Source organism: Microcaecilia unicolor, chromosome 14, assembly GCF_901765095.1.
Source record: "Microcaecilia unicolor chromosome 14, aMicUni1.1, whole genome shotgun sequence".
Taxonomy (NCBI): domain Eukaryota; kingdom Metazoa; phylum Chordata; class Amphibia; order Gymnophiona; family Siphonopidae; genus Microcaecilia; species Microcaecilia unicolor.
In genome coordinates, this window is record NC_044044.1 from 18,090,552 (window position 1) to 18,108,103 (window position 17,552).

At 42.0% G+C, this 17,552-nt stretch overlaps 1 protein-coding gene across 1 annotated transcript in view; it reads left to right on the forward strand.

The window, feature by feature from the left end:
• The first annotated feature begins 6,801 nt into the window (after positions 1–6,801).
• Positions 6,802–17,552, forward strand: part of POLR2A (RNA polymerase II subunit A) — a 39,694-nt gene continuing 28,943 nt past the window's right edge. The window contains exons 1-4 of the mRNA XM_030186343.1: positions 6,802–7,070; positions 14,761–14,893; positions 15,949–16,085; positions 16,323–16,496. Coding sequence (XP_030042203.1) covers positions 6,984–7,070; positions 14,761–14,893; positions 15,949–16,085; positions 16,323–16,496 — 531 coding nt within the window. The 5' untranslated portion in view covers positions 6,802–6,983. The remainder of the gene's footprint in view (positions 7,071–14,760; positions 14,894–15,948; positions 16,086–16,322; positions 16,497–17,552) is intronic.

A 17,552-nucleotide genomic window follows, 5' to 3' on the forward strand; every position in this document is an offset into this window, starting at 1 on the left:
AGAGGATGAGACCTTGTGTTTTTTCTACATTAAGTTTTAGTTGAAATGCTTTTGCCCATGAGTTCATGATGTTTAGGCTGAGATTGATTTCTTTGGTGATTTCTGTAAGGTCACGTTTGTATGGGATGTAAATTGTGACATCATCTGCATATATGAAAGGGTTGAGGCCTTGATTGGATAAGGACTTGTCCAGTGGGGTCATCATTAGGTTTAAAAAGAGTGGTGATAGTGGTGATCCCTGAGGTACTCCACAGTCTGCTTTCCATGGTGGTGATGCGTTCGAATTTGATTTCACTTGATATGTTCTATTGGTTAGGAAACAAACACAAAGAAAATACAAATATACAATAAGACGAACTAAAAGATCCTATTACAAATCTAAAATAGGACCATACTACAAAGATCTGAAGAAATTATTTAGTAAACAAATTACTAGATACCACTCAAATCACAACAGAGACATCCCATCTGCAGATGAAATTGTGAACAACTTCAGGGAAAAAATAATAAATTTACGTAATACACTTCCTCAACACACCATTGATTTTGTTAACTTCATCAATGTTCTGAATCCAATGTTACTGGACTAAATTTGCTCTGATCACTGTTGAATCTGTTACCCAAGCGATTCGGAAATTCTCCAATAAACATTGTAAATTGGATGCTTGCCCCAGCTACCTACTTAAATCTGCCTCCAATTGCTTCATTGAAGACCTTACATCTAAATTGCATGCTCCAACAGGGTCTGTTCCCCAAAAAACATGGCAACATCTTACTTACCCCAGTACCTAAAGACACAAAGAAAAAAATCGAATGACCTTACCAATTATCGCCCAGTTGTATCCATCCCACTAGTAGTAAAATTGATGGAGAGCATGGTGTCCAAACAACTAATGGAATATATGGATAAGTTCTCATTATTACATGAGTCAGGATTCCGCCCCTTCCATAGTACGGAAACTGTACTAGTCACTCTTCTAGTTAAATTCAAACATGAAATTGCCATAGGTAAAAGTATATTCTTCCTCCAATTCGACATGATAAACCAAAGTATACTTTTGGATTTACTTGAACACCTCAGGATTGGAGGTAATATACTTAATTGGATCAAGGGTTTCTTAACCACCAGAACATACCAAGTTAATTCAAAAACAAACATTTAATCACCGTGAAATGCACATTTTTTTTGTAACATTTGTACCCTGCGCTTTCCCAGTCATGGCAGGCTCAATGCGGCTTACATGGGACAATGGAGGGTTAAGTTACTTGCCCAGAGTCACAAGGAGCTGCCTGTGCCTGAAGTGGGAATTGAACTCAGTTCCTCAGTTCCCCAGGACTAAAGTCCACCACCCTAAACCACTAGGCCACTCCTCTGTGGAGTACCTCAAGGTTCCCCATTATCACCAATACTCTTCAATATAATGATGTCCCCTTTGGCCAACTTCTTATCCAAAGACGTCACTCGTTCATTTATGCAGACGATGTCACAATTTATATCCCCTTAAGACATGACCTTTCTGAAATCTCCAATGAAATAACTCGCTGTCTGAATATCATGGATTCATGGGCTAACTCATTTCAACTGAAACTAAACACCGAAAAAACCCCACATTGTCTTATCCTCTCATCCCCATACAATAATTATAAACCCACAACCCTAAGCACTCCTGTTTATTTTCTTCCTATTTCTGAAAGCCTCAAAATCTTAGGTGTTACTATTGATAGCCATCTTACACTTGAGAGCCAAGTTAACTCCATTATAAGAAGATGTTTCATTCTATGTGGAAACTTAAACGTACTGTATAAGACTTACTTCCCGAGGGAAATATTCAGTAACTTGATACAATCAATGGTTCTGAGCCACGCAGATTACTGCAATGAATTATATGCGGGATGTAAAGTACAGCTTATGAAGAAACTCCAGACAGCCCAAAACACAGCTGCCAGGCTGATATTCAATAAAACATGATTCGATAGCGCTAAACCTCTCCGATTAAAACTGCACTGGCTCCCAATCAAGGAACGCATTACCTTCAAATCTGCTTGGTCCACAAAATTGTCTATGATGATGCCCCAGGATATATGATTGACTTGATAGATCTTCTTACAAGAAACAGGACCAGAGCGTCACATACTTATTTGAACCTCCACTATCCAAGCTGCATTGGACTCAGATACAAATCAACCTATGCATCCAATTTTTCTTAAGTACACAAATGTGGAATGCACTACCAAAGAGTGTGAAAGCGATTCATGACAATCAAAACTTCAGGCGATCATTAAAGACCTGTTTTGCAAGGCCTACCCTACTGGCCCTACTTAAATGCATCAATACCTTACATCGCATTGGACATTATATATTCCTTTATTTCCTTGTCCCTTTTTGTACCTGTTTACTCTAACCTTACCTAACCCTTATTTTAAATTGTATTTAACACCTACCGGACTTGGCGATCGCCTTTACGGTATTATGTAAGCCACACTGAGCCTGCTAATGGGTGGGAAAATGTGGGATATAAATGTTACAAATAAATCTCTTCACCAGGGTATATTAAAAGACTTATGAGAACACCAAAGAACCACAAGTATAATATTTTAGGAGCATCATAAAAGTCTGAATGTCATCACCAATAATTTGCACATACTCTGTTCCCTTACAGGCGACCAGTTAAGTGACCACAATGAGGCTACACTACATCCTCCTGGAGCTTTCAAAAGAAATCTTGCCAACATATTTTGTCCAACTTGTAGTCTTCTAAGCGCCCAACTTGGGAGACTAACGCCACAGATCAATAGCGGCCAGTTCCAATGGACGTGGAAGACTTAAGAAACTGGAGGATTGTATGAGACCAAAAATAGAAGAGAGAGACGTTGTTGGAAGATTTTAGGGTTTATATTCCATTTTTCCTTAACACCATGGTTGGAGGACAAAAAACACTTCTGAAAAGAACAAAGGCTACATGGTCTCAAAGTAAAACTTTTTTATTTTGTGTCTATGAAAAGATGACCAAGTAATGTACAAACAAGCATGGCCAACTGTGTCTTTAAAAAGAATTAATAAACACGGTTGTTTGGTCCAATTCCACAGGAAAGCGATTAGTCTAATAGAGCACCTACAGTAACTTTCCTCAAATTTACAGGACCGGTGTGCCTTGCAGGACTTAATCCCATCCTCTTGTAAATGCGTCAGTGGATGAGAGAGGCAAAAGATAGAATGAACAACTCAACAGGTAAGGCACAAAAAACAAGCACAGTTTTAAACATATTCAAATGTTTGCCAGCCAACAGACAATAAAAAGAAATAAGTGAGGAGGTCACGAGACATGACGACAATCAAGCTGGAGGTGTCTGGCTTTGCTTTTAGGCCAGCCTTGCTCACTGGACCTCTCCTTAGTGTACCTGCATCACTGAGATTATGAAAAAAATGTAAAGCACAACCGGTGTTGGTAAAAAGTCTGGAAATTGACAAGTAGAGGGGGCGGATCCCAGAGCCTAAAATGGCAGATCCTCCCGTTGCTACATCAGTTGGCTCTGCCTGGGTGGCAGAAATCTCCACAGCTGTGGTGGTGAAAGCCCGTGACCCCCCCCCCCAAAAAAAAAGCCGATTAATTTACAAAAAATTGGAACTGATGCACAATCACTTAGAGGTCTTTAGTGTGGTATTTAGTGGATACCAGTCAAGCTGGCATCTTAGGAACAACATGGAATGCGGCAGAAAACAGTTGCTAGACGATAAAACTGACAATTTAGAAAACTGTTCTAGAGGAAGGAATCTAAGATTAGTGGGTCTTCCCAGAAAATAATCGCTGAAGTTGCGAGGATTCAAGTTTTCAGCTTGTCAGCATCACAAGACCTTTATTGAGAGAACTCCATTGACTGGGTCAAAGGAGAGATAATACTGGTAGGTCCCATTATCATAAAACAGAGACTCTACATGCACTACGAGATGAAAATCGTTTGGAATATAATGGTAAATGAATACTTTGTTTCAAGGATTACACCACCTCCCCAGTTTTACAGCAAAGAGTTTGCTCCACTGTGTTCGAAACTGATCAGTATGAAGATGAATGACCTGCATCTTGGCCGGGTACAAATCACATTGTTGGGAGGTGGGGAAGATAATAATAAAAGGACATGGAGACTGGTGCACAGATCCTAGGGGGTGCACGAGAGGTATTGTTCTATTTTGCTGTATAGAGTGGTTATGTTTTGGAAATGTTATTCTTTGGTGGAACACTTGTCCTCATGTTCAAATAAAGATACTAAAAAACAAAAAAAAAAACAAATCGCATGAGGGCGAGACTTAGGCAGAAAATGCAAAAACCTTTGCGGACAGCTTCAGTTTGGGGTCTGACAAGGAATAATGTGTGCTGCCCTGCTGTTTTTGCACTTGCAAGATGGTTGATGAGACAGCAGTGGGATATGGGGTGAATCAACTACCTCATGGAAGGACCAGATGTTCTGTTAAACAGCCACTGAAAATTTTGGAGCTTTTTCTGGTATACTGACAGAGGATGTCTGGTACAAATACAACTGGTTTTGGATACGCTGACAACAGTCTCAGATCGCTAACTGAGGAGGCAATGTCAAATGGCCTGTAAGTCCAACTACAGACCTAGGTCATGAAGCTTGACCCGCCTCACTAAGTGGCAACTTCAGGGAAAGAGAAAAGGGATGAGACGAAGGGTTAAGTGACTTGCCCAGAGTCACAAGGAGCTGCTGCAGTGGGAATCAAACCCAGTTCCCCAGGATCTGAGGCCACTGCACTAACCACTAGGCTACCTTGTTAGGAAACAAGAACAAGGCCGGGCAGACTGTCTATGTCCCAGAAATGTCAAAGAGAAACGGTAATCAAGTATTTTACATCAAATTCATTGCTGGTTTAACTATGACTTGATAATCAGTGTGACTGTTGGGCAGACTTGGATGGACTATTCAGGTCTTTATCTGCCATCATTTACTACGTTACTATATTCAATAAGAAAATGACATATAAGCTACACAGTACTGGGGCTCATTTTCAAAGCACTTAGCCTTCCAAAGTTCCATAGGTTTCTAAGGAACTTTGCAAGGCTAAGTGCTTTGAAAATATGCCTCACAGTATACCAAAGGGTGTCCCAAAAAAAACAGGTCATGAAGCAGATCGATATACTTGATAAAGATGATTTCAGAGATATATAGAGATGTAAGAATAAATAATAAATCCATCTATAAAAATAAATTGAAAACAGTGCAACAGGTATAGAACATATATATAAATATATATATATAAAAGGATACTCAAGCAAAGATCTGTAATTAAATAAGGAAAAAACATGCCACTTCTCTATTTTCAAGCTTAAATGTATACGCAAAGGTTCAGACATACTTAAAAGGTTCTTCCCCTTTCTGGAGTCTGTGAAAAAAATGTTTAGTACACAGGCCACAAAAGGGGAAAACAATTTCAAAGGAACCACTGTGGAAAACCAGAGGGAAAAGACAAATTAGGCCATCATGACTAACAGCTACCTACACATCAACCCCTGTACATATACAGAAGTAAAATCAAACACACACCAAACAGGAAACTGAAACAAAGAAACAGATCACAGCAAAAATTAAACAAGCCAAGACAGAAATAAAAACACTAAACAAACGTATTTCTGGCCACAGATAAGGTGAAACATAGGCCAAATAAAACAAAAACATGACAATTAGTGTTTACAATGCCAATATAACCAAATTGAGAATAAAGGAGTACGTTACCAGCAAACTGCGTATGACAACATGGCCGAGTGTAGGAAAACAGATGCAACATATACGGAAATTAAAAAAAGCCACGTATTAAGTTCCACAAATACACGTAACGTATATTTTCATTTTAATTCAAATGTTAATTTCTCAGATACATAGGGAAATAAATACAGAACCAAACCAGGAAGTAATAAAACACATTTACGCCATCGATCAAACAGACCAAGGACGAATTGAAAAAAAAAAAAAAGCTTACAAATAACTAAAATAAGAATGAAGTTATATATTGAAAGAAAAGAAAATATATGCTGGTCGGAGACGTTTTTGTCCTCCGGCTCCCGGGTCAAGCTATTCACCTCCGCTTCTTCCCGCTCCCTTCCCTAAGGCCTAGTCATCCACCTTCCCACGACACAGCCGGGGATTTTCCTGCTCGCGCCTGCCCCGCGCCATCCCGCCCCGTGGCGGATAGCCGAGCACCAGAGCTCCGCTCACTGAACTTAGGCCCTAGCGGTCTCCTAGGAGAGAGACAGAGAGGGTGAGCGGGCGGTAACGAGAGAGCGAGAACTCGAGCAGGCGCAGAACGCAAGCGCAACTCCATCTTCCTCTCTGCTCTAGCCGTAGCTGCTCATGAATATTAAGCAGGCTTGGCCAAGTTTTCACAGGAAGAAAAAAAAAATCGCTTTCGGATTTACAACGAGCATTTCATAACGCAAACTGGGCAGCTTAAGAAAACGTTAAGTTTTAAACATCACTAGATTTCTAATTGTCGAAGCTCAGCAGCTTCATTTTCCCTTTTTCTCCTTACTAGTGACGTCACTAGCCCTACTTCTCATTAGCATTAAACATTCCTCTTCCGCCACTGTCTGCTCCACCTTTCGCTTGCGTCTGACGTCAACGTAGACCCGCCTCCTCCTTTTCCTGCTAGCTAGTAGCGGCGAGCCACTCTGGTTGGCTCGTCGTGTTCCTCCCTCTGCCGGAAAGGGCAGGAAACCCCGTAGCAGCCACTCGGGAGCTTATATAAAGGCGCGCCGCGGCGGCTAGCGCCTCAGTAGCGCTGAGAGGCGCGGAGGAGGCGGACTGGAAAGGGAAGGGAGCTCGCCTCTGTCCGCGACGCGCTCGTTTGTTTTCCTGTTTTTACGGCTGCTGGTGGTTCATTGTAGTGACCGAGAACCCCACTGTGGGTTTCCGAGTGACAGAGAAGTCGGTTTCGGAACCCTTGCCGCAGTCAGCTGCTGTCTGAAGCCGCGACGATGCACGGCCCGCCCTCGGGCGACAGCGCATGCCCGCTGCGCACCATCAAGCGGGTGCAGTTTGGCGTCCTCAGCCCCGATGAGCTGGTGCGTGGCTCCGGATGAGCAGGGGCGCATGGGGAGTCTGGGAGCGGGGAGGGGTTGTGTCTTTACCCTTTGACCTGGGGCAAGGGGGCAGCAGAGTTACCTTTGATGCACTAGTTAATTTGGGCCCACCGTAGGGAGTGAGAGTGTTGGGATGCTTCTGGGCTGTTGATATATTGGATCTGTTTGGAAGAGAATCGATATCTCGCATCCTGGTTATTTATCTTTGCTAGTGGGGGTGTTGGTACTGTTTTTGCTCATTGGTGGTGGTGGGAAAGAGGGCTTATGGGGGGACTTTTAACTTTTCATCAGTTGAAGATGGGTGGAGTTTCTTTGCCCTTTAACAATTAAAGAGCAAAAAACATGCCCCCCCTGCCATGTGTGAAAGAGGGTTATATGGGCATCCTATCCACCCCCTTCCTCCTTTTTTTATGCATCAGACACTACCTTCTGTGAATTAAAGTTTGGCCTGTGTGGGTTGATGAGGGAGAGAAATGGGATGCCAGATCTAGTGTGTGATGTATTGACACAGGGAGGGAGGGAGGGGGGGATTCTTTTACCAATGGTTATGTTCAAATTGGGCCAGAGCACTTTCTCCAAAAAGTGTCACTTGAGGGGGTTTATTTTGATCTGTTCAGTGCACAGGGCTTGAATGTCTTACCCTTTGGCACCTTGGGAATGGGTGTATGGTATAGTGTCTCTTCCTTGTTAGGGAGTTAGCTGTAGCCTTAAATATGTTTTTGGTGTTGTCTTGCCTATGACTAATTGGTGACATGTTTGCTTGTTCATCTCAGTTTAGAAGTTTTGGTAGAAATGTTTTATCTCTGTTTTTACAGCTTTAATTAAGTGTAGTTATAATTGTAAACAATAAAACTGATATAACTAAAGCTAATCTTTAAATTTAAGCACCTAAGCCAGGTGCCTATGTTTTCATTTGGGAACTAATTTAAGTCTAAAATTTTGGCCATTTACCTATATGTAGGGCAAGGGGAATTCTGCTTCCCCCTTTCCCCATGGTAAACATTTTTAGGCTCCAATAACCTGTGATAACTATCCTAAATGTGATTGACAGCTTCAGTTCTTGTTTCAAATATCTATCTTTTTTTTTGTCTTTGTGTCATGGTATTGCTATTTATTTATTTTTGTTAAATCTGAGGACAAAGAGGATACTAAGAATCTTGCAAGTGGTTGATGTCGTCCAACAACATTTAGCACAGCAAGCGTCCCTTTAGGAGCAAAGAGCTTTTGACCCTGATATAGTGTATATGCAGCACTCTGCCTCCTTTCACTTTATTACAGTATTTAAAAATCTTTAACGTCAACTGGATAAAGAAGCAGCATACTGATAACGCAGCACTTATAAAAATTACAGTTTGAAAGGTATTACAGAACAAATAAGTCATTTTCAAATAAGCGTAAACTGGCGTGAAGTTACAAGGAGGTAGAATCAAAAGCAACCTCAAGAAATATTTCTTCATGGATACCTGGAATGCTCTCCGGAAAGAGGTGGTAAAGGCCAGAATTCAAAAAAGGAGTGGGATAAACACAGTGGACCCCTAAAGGCTAAGAGGGTGGAAGCAAAGAATGGACCATCTAAATGCAAAACAGCAGTGGAATACCTGTTATGCCTAACCTAAGAACCACAGGAAAAGTAACCTGCACTTCTTGGCAGGTACTGGCAACCCCACTTCACAGACTGGATGCACCATATTGGTCTTTTATCTGCCGTCATCCACATAATATCTGCTTTTGGGAAAGACTAGAAGAAAAATCTCAGGCATCCTATAAGCCCACCAGCGTGAGGGAAACCAGTTAGGAAATAAAGCTGGTATTAAACATTTACACAAAAAAGGAAAAATGCATCAAATTAAAAAAAAAATTGTAGCTATCTTCAATCAAGATATAATTGAACTACAGAAAATGGATCTTACAAAGACTCTTTGGCATTATAAATACATATTGATTTTCACACTTAAACATTTACTTGGAAAAAAGGTCAAGGATCTCTTTCTCTCTCTTGGCATATTAAAAGACCTTGTTTACTCTTAGCTTGTATAATATGACATGTCAAGAAATACCCATATCCAGTATCCCAAAACCTCCCTCATGAAAATAGTCGCAGGATCCAAGCTTTTTCTGGCTCTAATACCAGTGTAAACAGATGTATAGTTCTTCTCATCCCCTAAATATCATGTAGGGCTTGTCTATGTTCTGAAAGTTTGGTTTGCTGCAGGTCTTCAAGCCCCACCTCATTTGTTTGCAGCTAAATAACATGGTAGCATTCAGTGTTGCTACTAATTGGATTTCTGCTAGGTACTTGTGACTTGGAATGACCACTGTTGCGGGCTAGATGGACCATTGGTCTGACCCAGTACGGCTATTCTTATGTTCTTATCTGGTAGTGGGGAGTAAAAGTAGGAAGGTTTGTGATTTTTTTTTTTTTTTTTAATAACAAATTATTCCCACAGGCCTACACACAGGAAGAGCTATAGAAAATCTAGAAGAGTTGGTAAAATTTCAAACTGACACGCTTGAAAAATGCTGGAGAATTATTGTAATATTAGAAAGTACGCTATTATTTTGTTATAGCCGGACCCAGTTTCTGGCTTATAATCGCAACACATTACCACTTGACCTAAAAATATTCACTACCTTATCAACTTTCAAAAATCACTAAAGACCTACCCTTTTAACAAGACTTATCATGAAAATCAATAATAGAAACTCCAACACATCACTACTTACTAGATAATCTGTCTGTTTTCTGATTTATTGAATTGATTATATCCATTGTGTTACACTTGTTCTTTAGTAACCAATTGTTTTATCTATTCTTGATTGGCGATTGTCAAGATTTATTATTGTAAGCCACACTGAGTCTGCAGATAGGTGGGAAAATGTGGGATACAAATGCAACAAATAAATAGTCTCAAGCAATCGGCACAGGCCTTCTGGTTTTGAATTCTGCAGACTCTCATTTCCCAAATTACTGGAAACGGTTCTTTCCAGCTGTACTATGGCAGTCTATTTATTGCATTTGTATCCCACATTTTCCTTTTTTTATATATTTATCATATCAATATTTCAATAATTAAACAAGCAAGAAAAAAAATCTGCTTGTACCGAATAGTATGGTAACATTAAACATATAGCAATATTAACTAAAGCATTACAAAGTAAATAGAAGAAAAAAATTATTTCCATTACTCATACTCAAGTCCACAAATTGATTCGTATCCCACATTTTCCCACCGTATGGCAGGTTCAATGTGGCTTACATATTGCTAAAAAGGCGGTTACAAAAATCTAGATTTGTAGAGTACATAATACAGAAGTACAATAAATGCTTAGGTTGATATATAAGGGAAAGGGAAATGGGACTAGGTTTTTGCAACTACATTCAAAGCGGTTTACATTTATTCAGGTATTTATTTGTACCAGGGGCAATGGAGGGTTAAGTGACTTACCCAGAGTCACAAGGCGCTGCAGTGGGAATCGAACTCAGTTCCTCAGGAGCAAAGTCCACTGCACTAACCACTAGGCTGCTACTCCATATTGTGAGAGAGGTTAATAGTTTCCATTTCTGAACTTTACATGATGTATGGTGGTGTGGGATTAGGCAGATCTAGTGTTGTCGTTGAAGGTTTTAACAAGCGTACTGACCTTCTGCAGTGCTTCTGGGGTAACTGTTATTGTTGATGCATCCACAATGTTGGCCTGGTTTTGCTCAGCTCCACCAGCTCTCAACTTCACCCACTGAGGCAGGGCCTCTGAAGTGTGTCTCACCCCTTCCAGTTACCAGCTAATATTGCTGGTGATCTATTCAGCCCTCCTCCCCCTCGCTCATTCACTTGCACCAATTTTCTGTGGACATGCCAGATAAAGCAGCCATGCGTAGCTGAAATTGTTACGCTGCCTGTTAGATCTGCTGTACCAGAGCCCAGAAAACTCAAGAGAACTTTCTGGGCATGTGCAAAGGCGCACTCCTCATCCTCGTAGAACGCCCTGTGACAGTTAAGCAACCAGTGTGTCAGCAGCGTCCAAGCGATTGGTGGTAGGTACTGTCATCCTAGTTCATTGAGAGTCATTTGCAGATTGGGGCTCAAACTTGAATTCAAGGTTGGAAAGTCACTGCCAACCCTGATATGAGTTCATAGGGTTAAGAGATTAATTCATTCATCTGTGCTGGGAAAAAGGAGACTAAGGGGGTAAGCCCTGATCTTTCCCTTGCACGTCACTGTTTTAGTAAGGCAAAACACACAACTGAGGATATAGAAACACAGCAAGGCTGACAAGTAATTTGGCAGCCTGCAGAGCTGTAGCTTACACTTCATGCCAGTGCCATTAGGCAGGTTTTTGGATGTTTTTCTATTGTCACTGATCCTGGTGTACCAAGGCAGTTTGGGACTGATTTTTGGCCTTCAGCATCAAGTCATTTGATTTTTGCTTTGGCCATAATTTTCAGCACATCCCAACTCCCCAGTGGCTTCAATAAATGCAAGATGAACATCTGGAGCTGATTCTCATAATTCGTCCTAGATGTGCCTGGGCCCAGATCAGGACATTACACATAGAGGTCTTCTTGGTTTGTGATGAGCAGAAGCAAAGGCTCTTCAGTTAGTCTGATATAGAAGGTACCCAAAAGGTGCATCAGATTACTGAGGATGCATCTACATTGAGGGGACCTCAATCTCCATTGATATCAATGAGCTTGTTGGGATCAAACATCTACTAAAACCCACCCAAAGAAAGAAAAGGATTCCACCTCTTTTGGACTTATGTCGAAGGATGTTGATGGTATACATGGAATGGAGGTGAATAGGTATCAGTCTTTGGCAGAGCGTGATTCTGGAAGCAGATATTTTTTGCCAACTGTTGGGTCGACTCCTCAGGTGACCCAAGTATAATGTGTCTTCTACTGCTGCACCCCATCTAGTGTTGGCTTAGGCAGTACTACTGAAAACTTATCTCTTTGACAAGATTTATCACAAAGATCAACACATGTAACTGTATAATCTTTAATATAAACAGGAATGTCTTATAACGTCTTTTGCTGTAATACAACCATGTACTTCACCACCATGTAAACCTCCATAAACCAAATGTATATTCTTTTCTATTTCCAATATCCACGACGAATTGTAAGCCACATTGAGCCTGCAAAGAGGTGGGATAATGTGGGATACAAATGCAATAAATATTCAATTCGGCAACTGAACAAAAGGATCGAGGAGAGGCTTGTCCAGCGTTTAGCTTGATTCCATGTTTTGGCAAAGGCAGCATCTTCTTCGAGACAGCCTGAAGTAATATTAATCAAGATGCATTATGTACCTGGAAATGTATCACTGATGAGGTATCGGAGGGTCTTAGAATCAGTAAGCTGACCTGATGTTGGTATTAAGTGCATCAGGAGAGGAATCTACCCTAAAGTGGCATTGACTTCAAGGTCTAGGGCCAAGTAGTCAAGAGGAACTCTTGCTCAGGCCTTGACTGCTAACTAGGTATGTACTTTTCCGATTTGGAATTTGAGTAGTCCTGGAATTTGCACAATGAGACAACAGAATTCTCTGAAGAGATGGGCTCCATAGGTTTACGCCTTGGATCCTCTCCACCACAAAAAGAAGATAATCCTCCAGACTATTTCTCCATAAATTTTGCCAAGGAAATGGCATGGTCCATTCCTTTTCAGTTAAGGAACCCAGGGCTGAAATGCTGGATATTTTACATAAGTACATAAGGATTACCACTTGGGACAGACCAAGTCATAGTAAATGACGGCAGATAAAGACCTTACGGTCCATCCAGTCTGCCCAACAAGATAAACTCATTTTACATAGTATGTGATACTTTATATGTATACCCGAGTTTGATTTGTCCTTGCCATTCTTGGGGCACAGACCGTAGAAGTCTGCCCAGCACTCTCTTCTTGCACTAAGTTCTGAAGCTAATGTTGAAGCCCCTTAAAATTTACACTCCAGCCATCCCTAGCTATTCAGTCACGATCAGGGCATAGACCGTAGAAGTCTGCCCAGCACAGATTTTGTTTCCTATTACTGGCTTTGCCACCTAATCTCCGCTAAGATTCCTTGGATCCATTCCTTGAAAACAGGAGTCCTTTGTGTTTATCCCACGCATGTTTGAATTCCATTACCGTTTTCATCTCCACCACCTCCCGCGGGAGGGCATTCCACATATCCACCACCCTCTCCGTGAAAAAAAAACTCCCTGACAGTACTCCTGAGTTTGCCCCCCTTCAACCTCATTCATGTCCTCTAGTTTTACCGCCTTCCTGACTTCGGACAAGGTTCATTTGCGGATTAATACCTTTCAAACATTTGAACATCTGTATCTTGTCACCCCTGTTTCTCTTTTCTTCCAAGGTATACATGTTCAGGTCAGCAAGTCTCTCATACGGTTTGCAACGCAAATCCCATACCATTTTTGTAGCTTTTCTTTTACCGCTTCCAAACTTTTTACTTCTTTAGCAAGATACAGCCTCCAAAACTGAACACATCGTTCCTTAGCATCCCTCCGGACCGGCCCAGGATTGGACTGATGGGTTGTGCTCACCTTCCAGCAGGTTGGAGACTGAGAAAAGACTGTAGCGAGCCAATGGGAGCCCTGGTCGCGTGACCTAACCTCAGTATTTTCTCAGTCTCCCAGCAGGTAGGAAGTGAGCCCACTAGTCTCTCTTGGTTGCTTTTTAGCCTTTTCTCTTCTATTTTGGCTTTTGTCTGCTTTTTCTCTGTGCCACAGGAATTCTTTGGAGGCTTGTTAGAACTTTCAGCTTTATTAGCTTTCAGCTGAGATTCATTATAAATTACCCAAAGTCGAGCTTAAGCCTTTCATTATAATGAATTCATTGGCCCACTGTGCTAGACATAACTTGGGCAGAATCGCCCCGTTGGGGCACTTATTTTCATATATGGTGGACCTGCCCTAAGAGACGTTTTGGAGGAGTGTCTTTTCTTGTATTCATTTGTAACTGTTACTGAGAATGCAGAGGTGGCCCTGTTCAATAGACAGGTTTTGGGTGTAGTGGGATTCAAGGATAAACTGATGCTGTTAGCTTTCACTGCAGGGAAAAAAAACAAAAAAAAAAAGGAAAAGAACCTCACGCAAACGTGAGCAACAAAACAAAGTAAGGCAGACTCGATGAGGATATCAAAATATCAGAGTCTTTATTACAAACGTCATAAAACGACCCAACACAGCCGTGTTTCGGCACAAAGAATCTGCTGGAATATTGTGAAAAGGCTTGGCTTAGAGAAGATTTTAAAATCGTGGCTGTTTAAACCACTGTAACTTCCCAAATAAAGTACCGCTCGGCGATGCAACAACGTCTTGCCGAGAAACTGGTGACGTAATAGAAAACTGGACTGTCAGATGTCCCCTCTTGTGAGGATTTCTGTCCTGCTGTCCATGGGGAACACTTGTTACAGGGCTATGTTTGATGCCATCTATCTCCCCTCCATAAGTTTTGCAATTTCCTCTGGCTGCCCCTTTTTATGTAACTCTCGCCTTCTGCTTTTCCCTACGTTTACCTGCTCTTCCTCTCCCCATAGCAGTTTCTCTGGTTGTTTCCCCTCTTTTTAAAGAAAGCTGGTAAATAAGCTGCTTTAACTTAATCTTCCAGGACGTGCTTTAACCTTGGTGTGCCTAATCTGAGTATGTCTTGTTTTCGTTATTCCAGAAACGGATGTCTGTTACAGAAGGTGGCATAAAGTACCCCGAGACTACTGAAGGTGGGCGCCCCAAACTTGGAGGTCTGATGGATCCCCGTCAGGGTGTTATCGAGAGAACAGGCCGCTGCCAGACATGTGCAGGTAACAAGTTGAAAAGTGATTTGGGAGGGGGGGGGGGGGTCTTTTTTTTTTTTTCTAGGTGCAAATTAGCATATACATCTCCGGCCTGTCATCTCAGTATTATGTAAATCTTGAGAGCAGACCAATTTTATTTATTTCAAAATTTATATTCCAGCTACAACTAAGTGGATTACAATATCGCATACATAAAGTAAAAACAATAAAATTCAAATCAAAACAAATACAAACAAAGATATAACAGCCCCAGGATAACATACAAAAGTAATCTCAGCTATTTCAAATAAAATATTTTATTGCTCATTTACTTTAAACTTTAAACACACAATAAAAACCAATAGGTAATGAATAAATACAACACAAAGAAAATCAGAGTACATAGTAATCAAACATATAAACGGCAAGTGACCGTACTCACTTGCAAATGCGCAGTACAGATGTCAGAGGGCGGAACAGAGAGGGAAACGGAGTCGAATTGTCGGACGTTGCCGCCTGGAAAGGAACATCGCGCGAAACAACCTCCGCCGCTCCCGCCCCCCCCCCTCTCCTCATCAGGCCCCCTGCACTGACCTGACAGCACCTCTCACCTCCGTGTGGAAGCGCTGCAGGCAGCAGCAGAACGGTCTGCTGCTGCCTGTAGCGCTTTCACACGGAGGTGAGAGACGCTGGCAGGTCAGTTCAGGGGGGAGGGAGCGGCGGCGATAAGGGTAGCTGGACATGGGGGGAGGGCAGGGGGGAGAGGCCATGGCTGCTGGACTTGGGGTGAGAGCAGGGCACAGAGGAGGGTTGCTGGACATGGGGGGAGGCCAAGGGAGAGAGGAGGGTCGCTGGATATGGGGGGGGGGGGGATCGGTGGACGGGGTGAGGCCAGGGGAGAGAGGAGGGCTGCAATACTCGCCCGTTTTTACAGGCTTAACGGCTAGTATAGCATAAATGGCTAAAACAAATGGCTGTTGACCATAGTTATGGTTACAGAGGCTGTGGGCTCAGTGGCTATACTGTCTGAGGTCTGTGTTAACTTTTTTTTTTTTTTTTTTTTTTTGTTCCTTTTTACTTAGGGAACATGACAGAGTGCCCAGGTCACTTTGGACACATTGAGCTGGCCAAGCCAGTTTTCCATGTCGGTTTCCTAGTAAAAACTATGAAGGTGCTCCGCTGTGTTTGCTTCTTCTGTTCCAAGCTGCTGGTAGATTCGGTGAGTAGAAAGTTCCTCGTTTTGATGTTGTAACCCACTGGTATTTGCCTTTTCCCCAGTCAGTAGGTCATTGGCTCAACTAAGGGGCCAAAGTGTGACCACCTTAACGGTTTTTCAAAGCAGCAATCCATCCTTGGTAGTGTTCTGGCTGTGCGCACTAAATCCAGGGGCCTGGAGAGATGTCCCTTCTGAGCACCTGTTCTAACCGTTTTTCTTCTATTATCTCCCCTTTCTCAGAACAATCCCAAGATCAAGGACATTCTGACCAAATCGAAAGGACAGCCCAAGAAGCGGTTGACCCATGTGTATGATCTCTGCAAAGGCAAGAATATATGTGAAGGTGGCGAGGAGATGGACAACAAGTTTGGCGTGGAGCAGACGGAAGGGGATGAGGACATCACCAAGGAGAAGGTGAGATGAAAAGAAGGCAGGGGGAGGGGCAGGGGCAGATGAGACCTGCAGCAGCTCTAGCTTGACTAGAGAGCATTTGACTTCAACCACACATGAGCAGAGGTGTCGTACTGCATTTTCAGAATATCCCTATTTAAATATACATGCATGCACTACTTCCATTGTACAACAAAGCAGTGGGTAAAAAAACAGGTGTCCCAGAGTGAAGATGAACCAAACTTTATTAATCAGTATATTGACTCGACACAACGTTGTGTTTTGGCCAAAGGGCCTACATCAGGAGTCTAAACACTGGAGTTGAGAACGATAGTGATGATCCAGATTTAGCAATGTTGTAAAATAGTCTGTATTGTAGTGGTCTTAAAAAAAGACCTTTGTACTGAAGCGTGAGCCGGATCGCTAGCATGTTGTATTGTGACTATCCGTGGGACTTCGTTGAGTTCTCCACGTTTGTGGATTCTCTATTACTTCCATTGTATTCAGATATTTTCTGAATGTTCGGTAAGGATGATATGAAAACCAGGCTACTTTGCAGCCTCACAGGATTGCAGTTTTGACAGCTGTAATTTGGTGGCTTGGTAGATTTTGTGTCCTGTTTACTTTCTTATTTAACTATATTAGTAGTGTATGTTGGGGCAGTGTTCAAAGGAGCACTGCTTAGTTTTTATCATCTCTTGAGGCTTCTGCAGGGTGAATTTGCAAGATTAGTAGTGCTGGAAGTGGGGGGGAGGGGGGCTTTAGTAAAATTTTCCAAGTACCTGTACATATGGAACTTAAGCAGAAATGCATCCTGAGGACGGTGGGGCAGCAGACATGGAACCACATACTGTTTTTATTGTTGTACTTGATATACTGTCATTGCTAATAAAAGGTCACAGCTGTTAACGTAAAAATATCATACATTTACTTTTGAGGACCTTGGGGTGACTATTGACTGATTTTTGTAGTCCTTGGTGTGTCTGTAGGGACGGTGAAATAACCAGCAGCAGCTGTTAGGATGGTGTACTCAATTACTGTCTATGGAATAGGCATTCCTTATCTGCACTCTCACCCAAA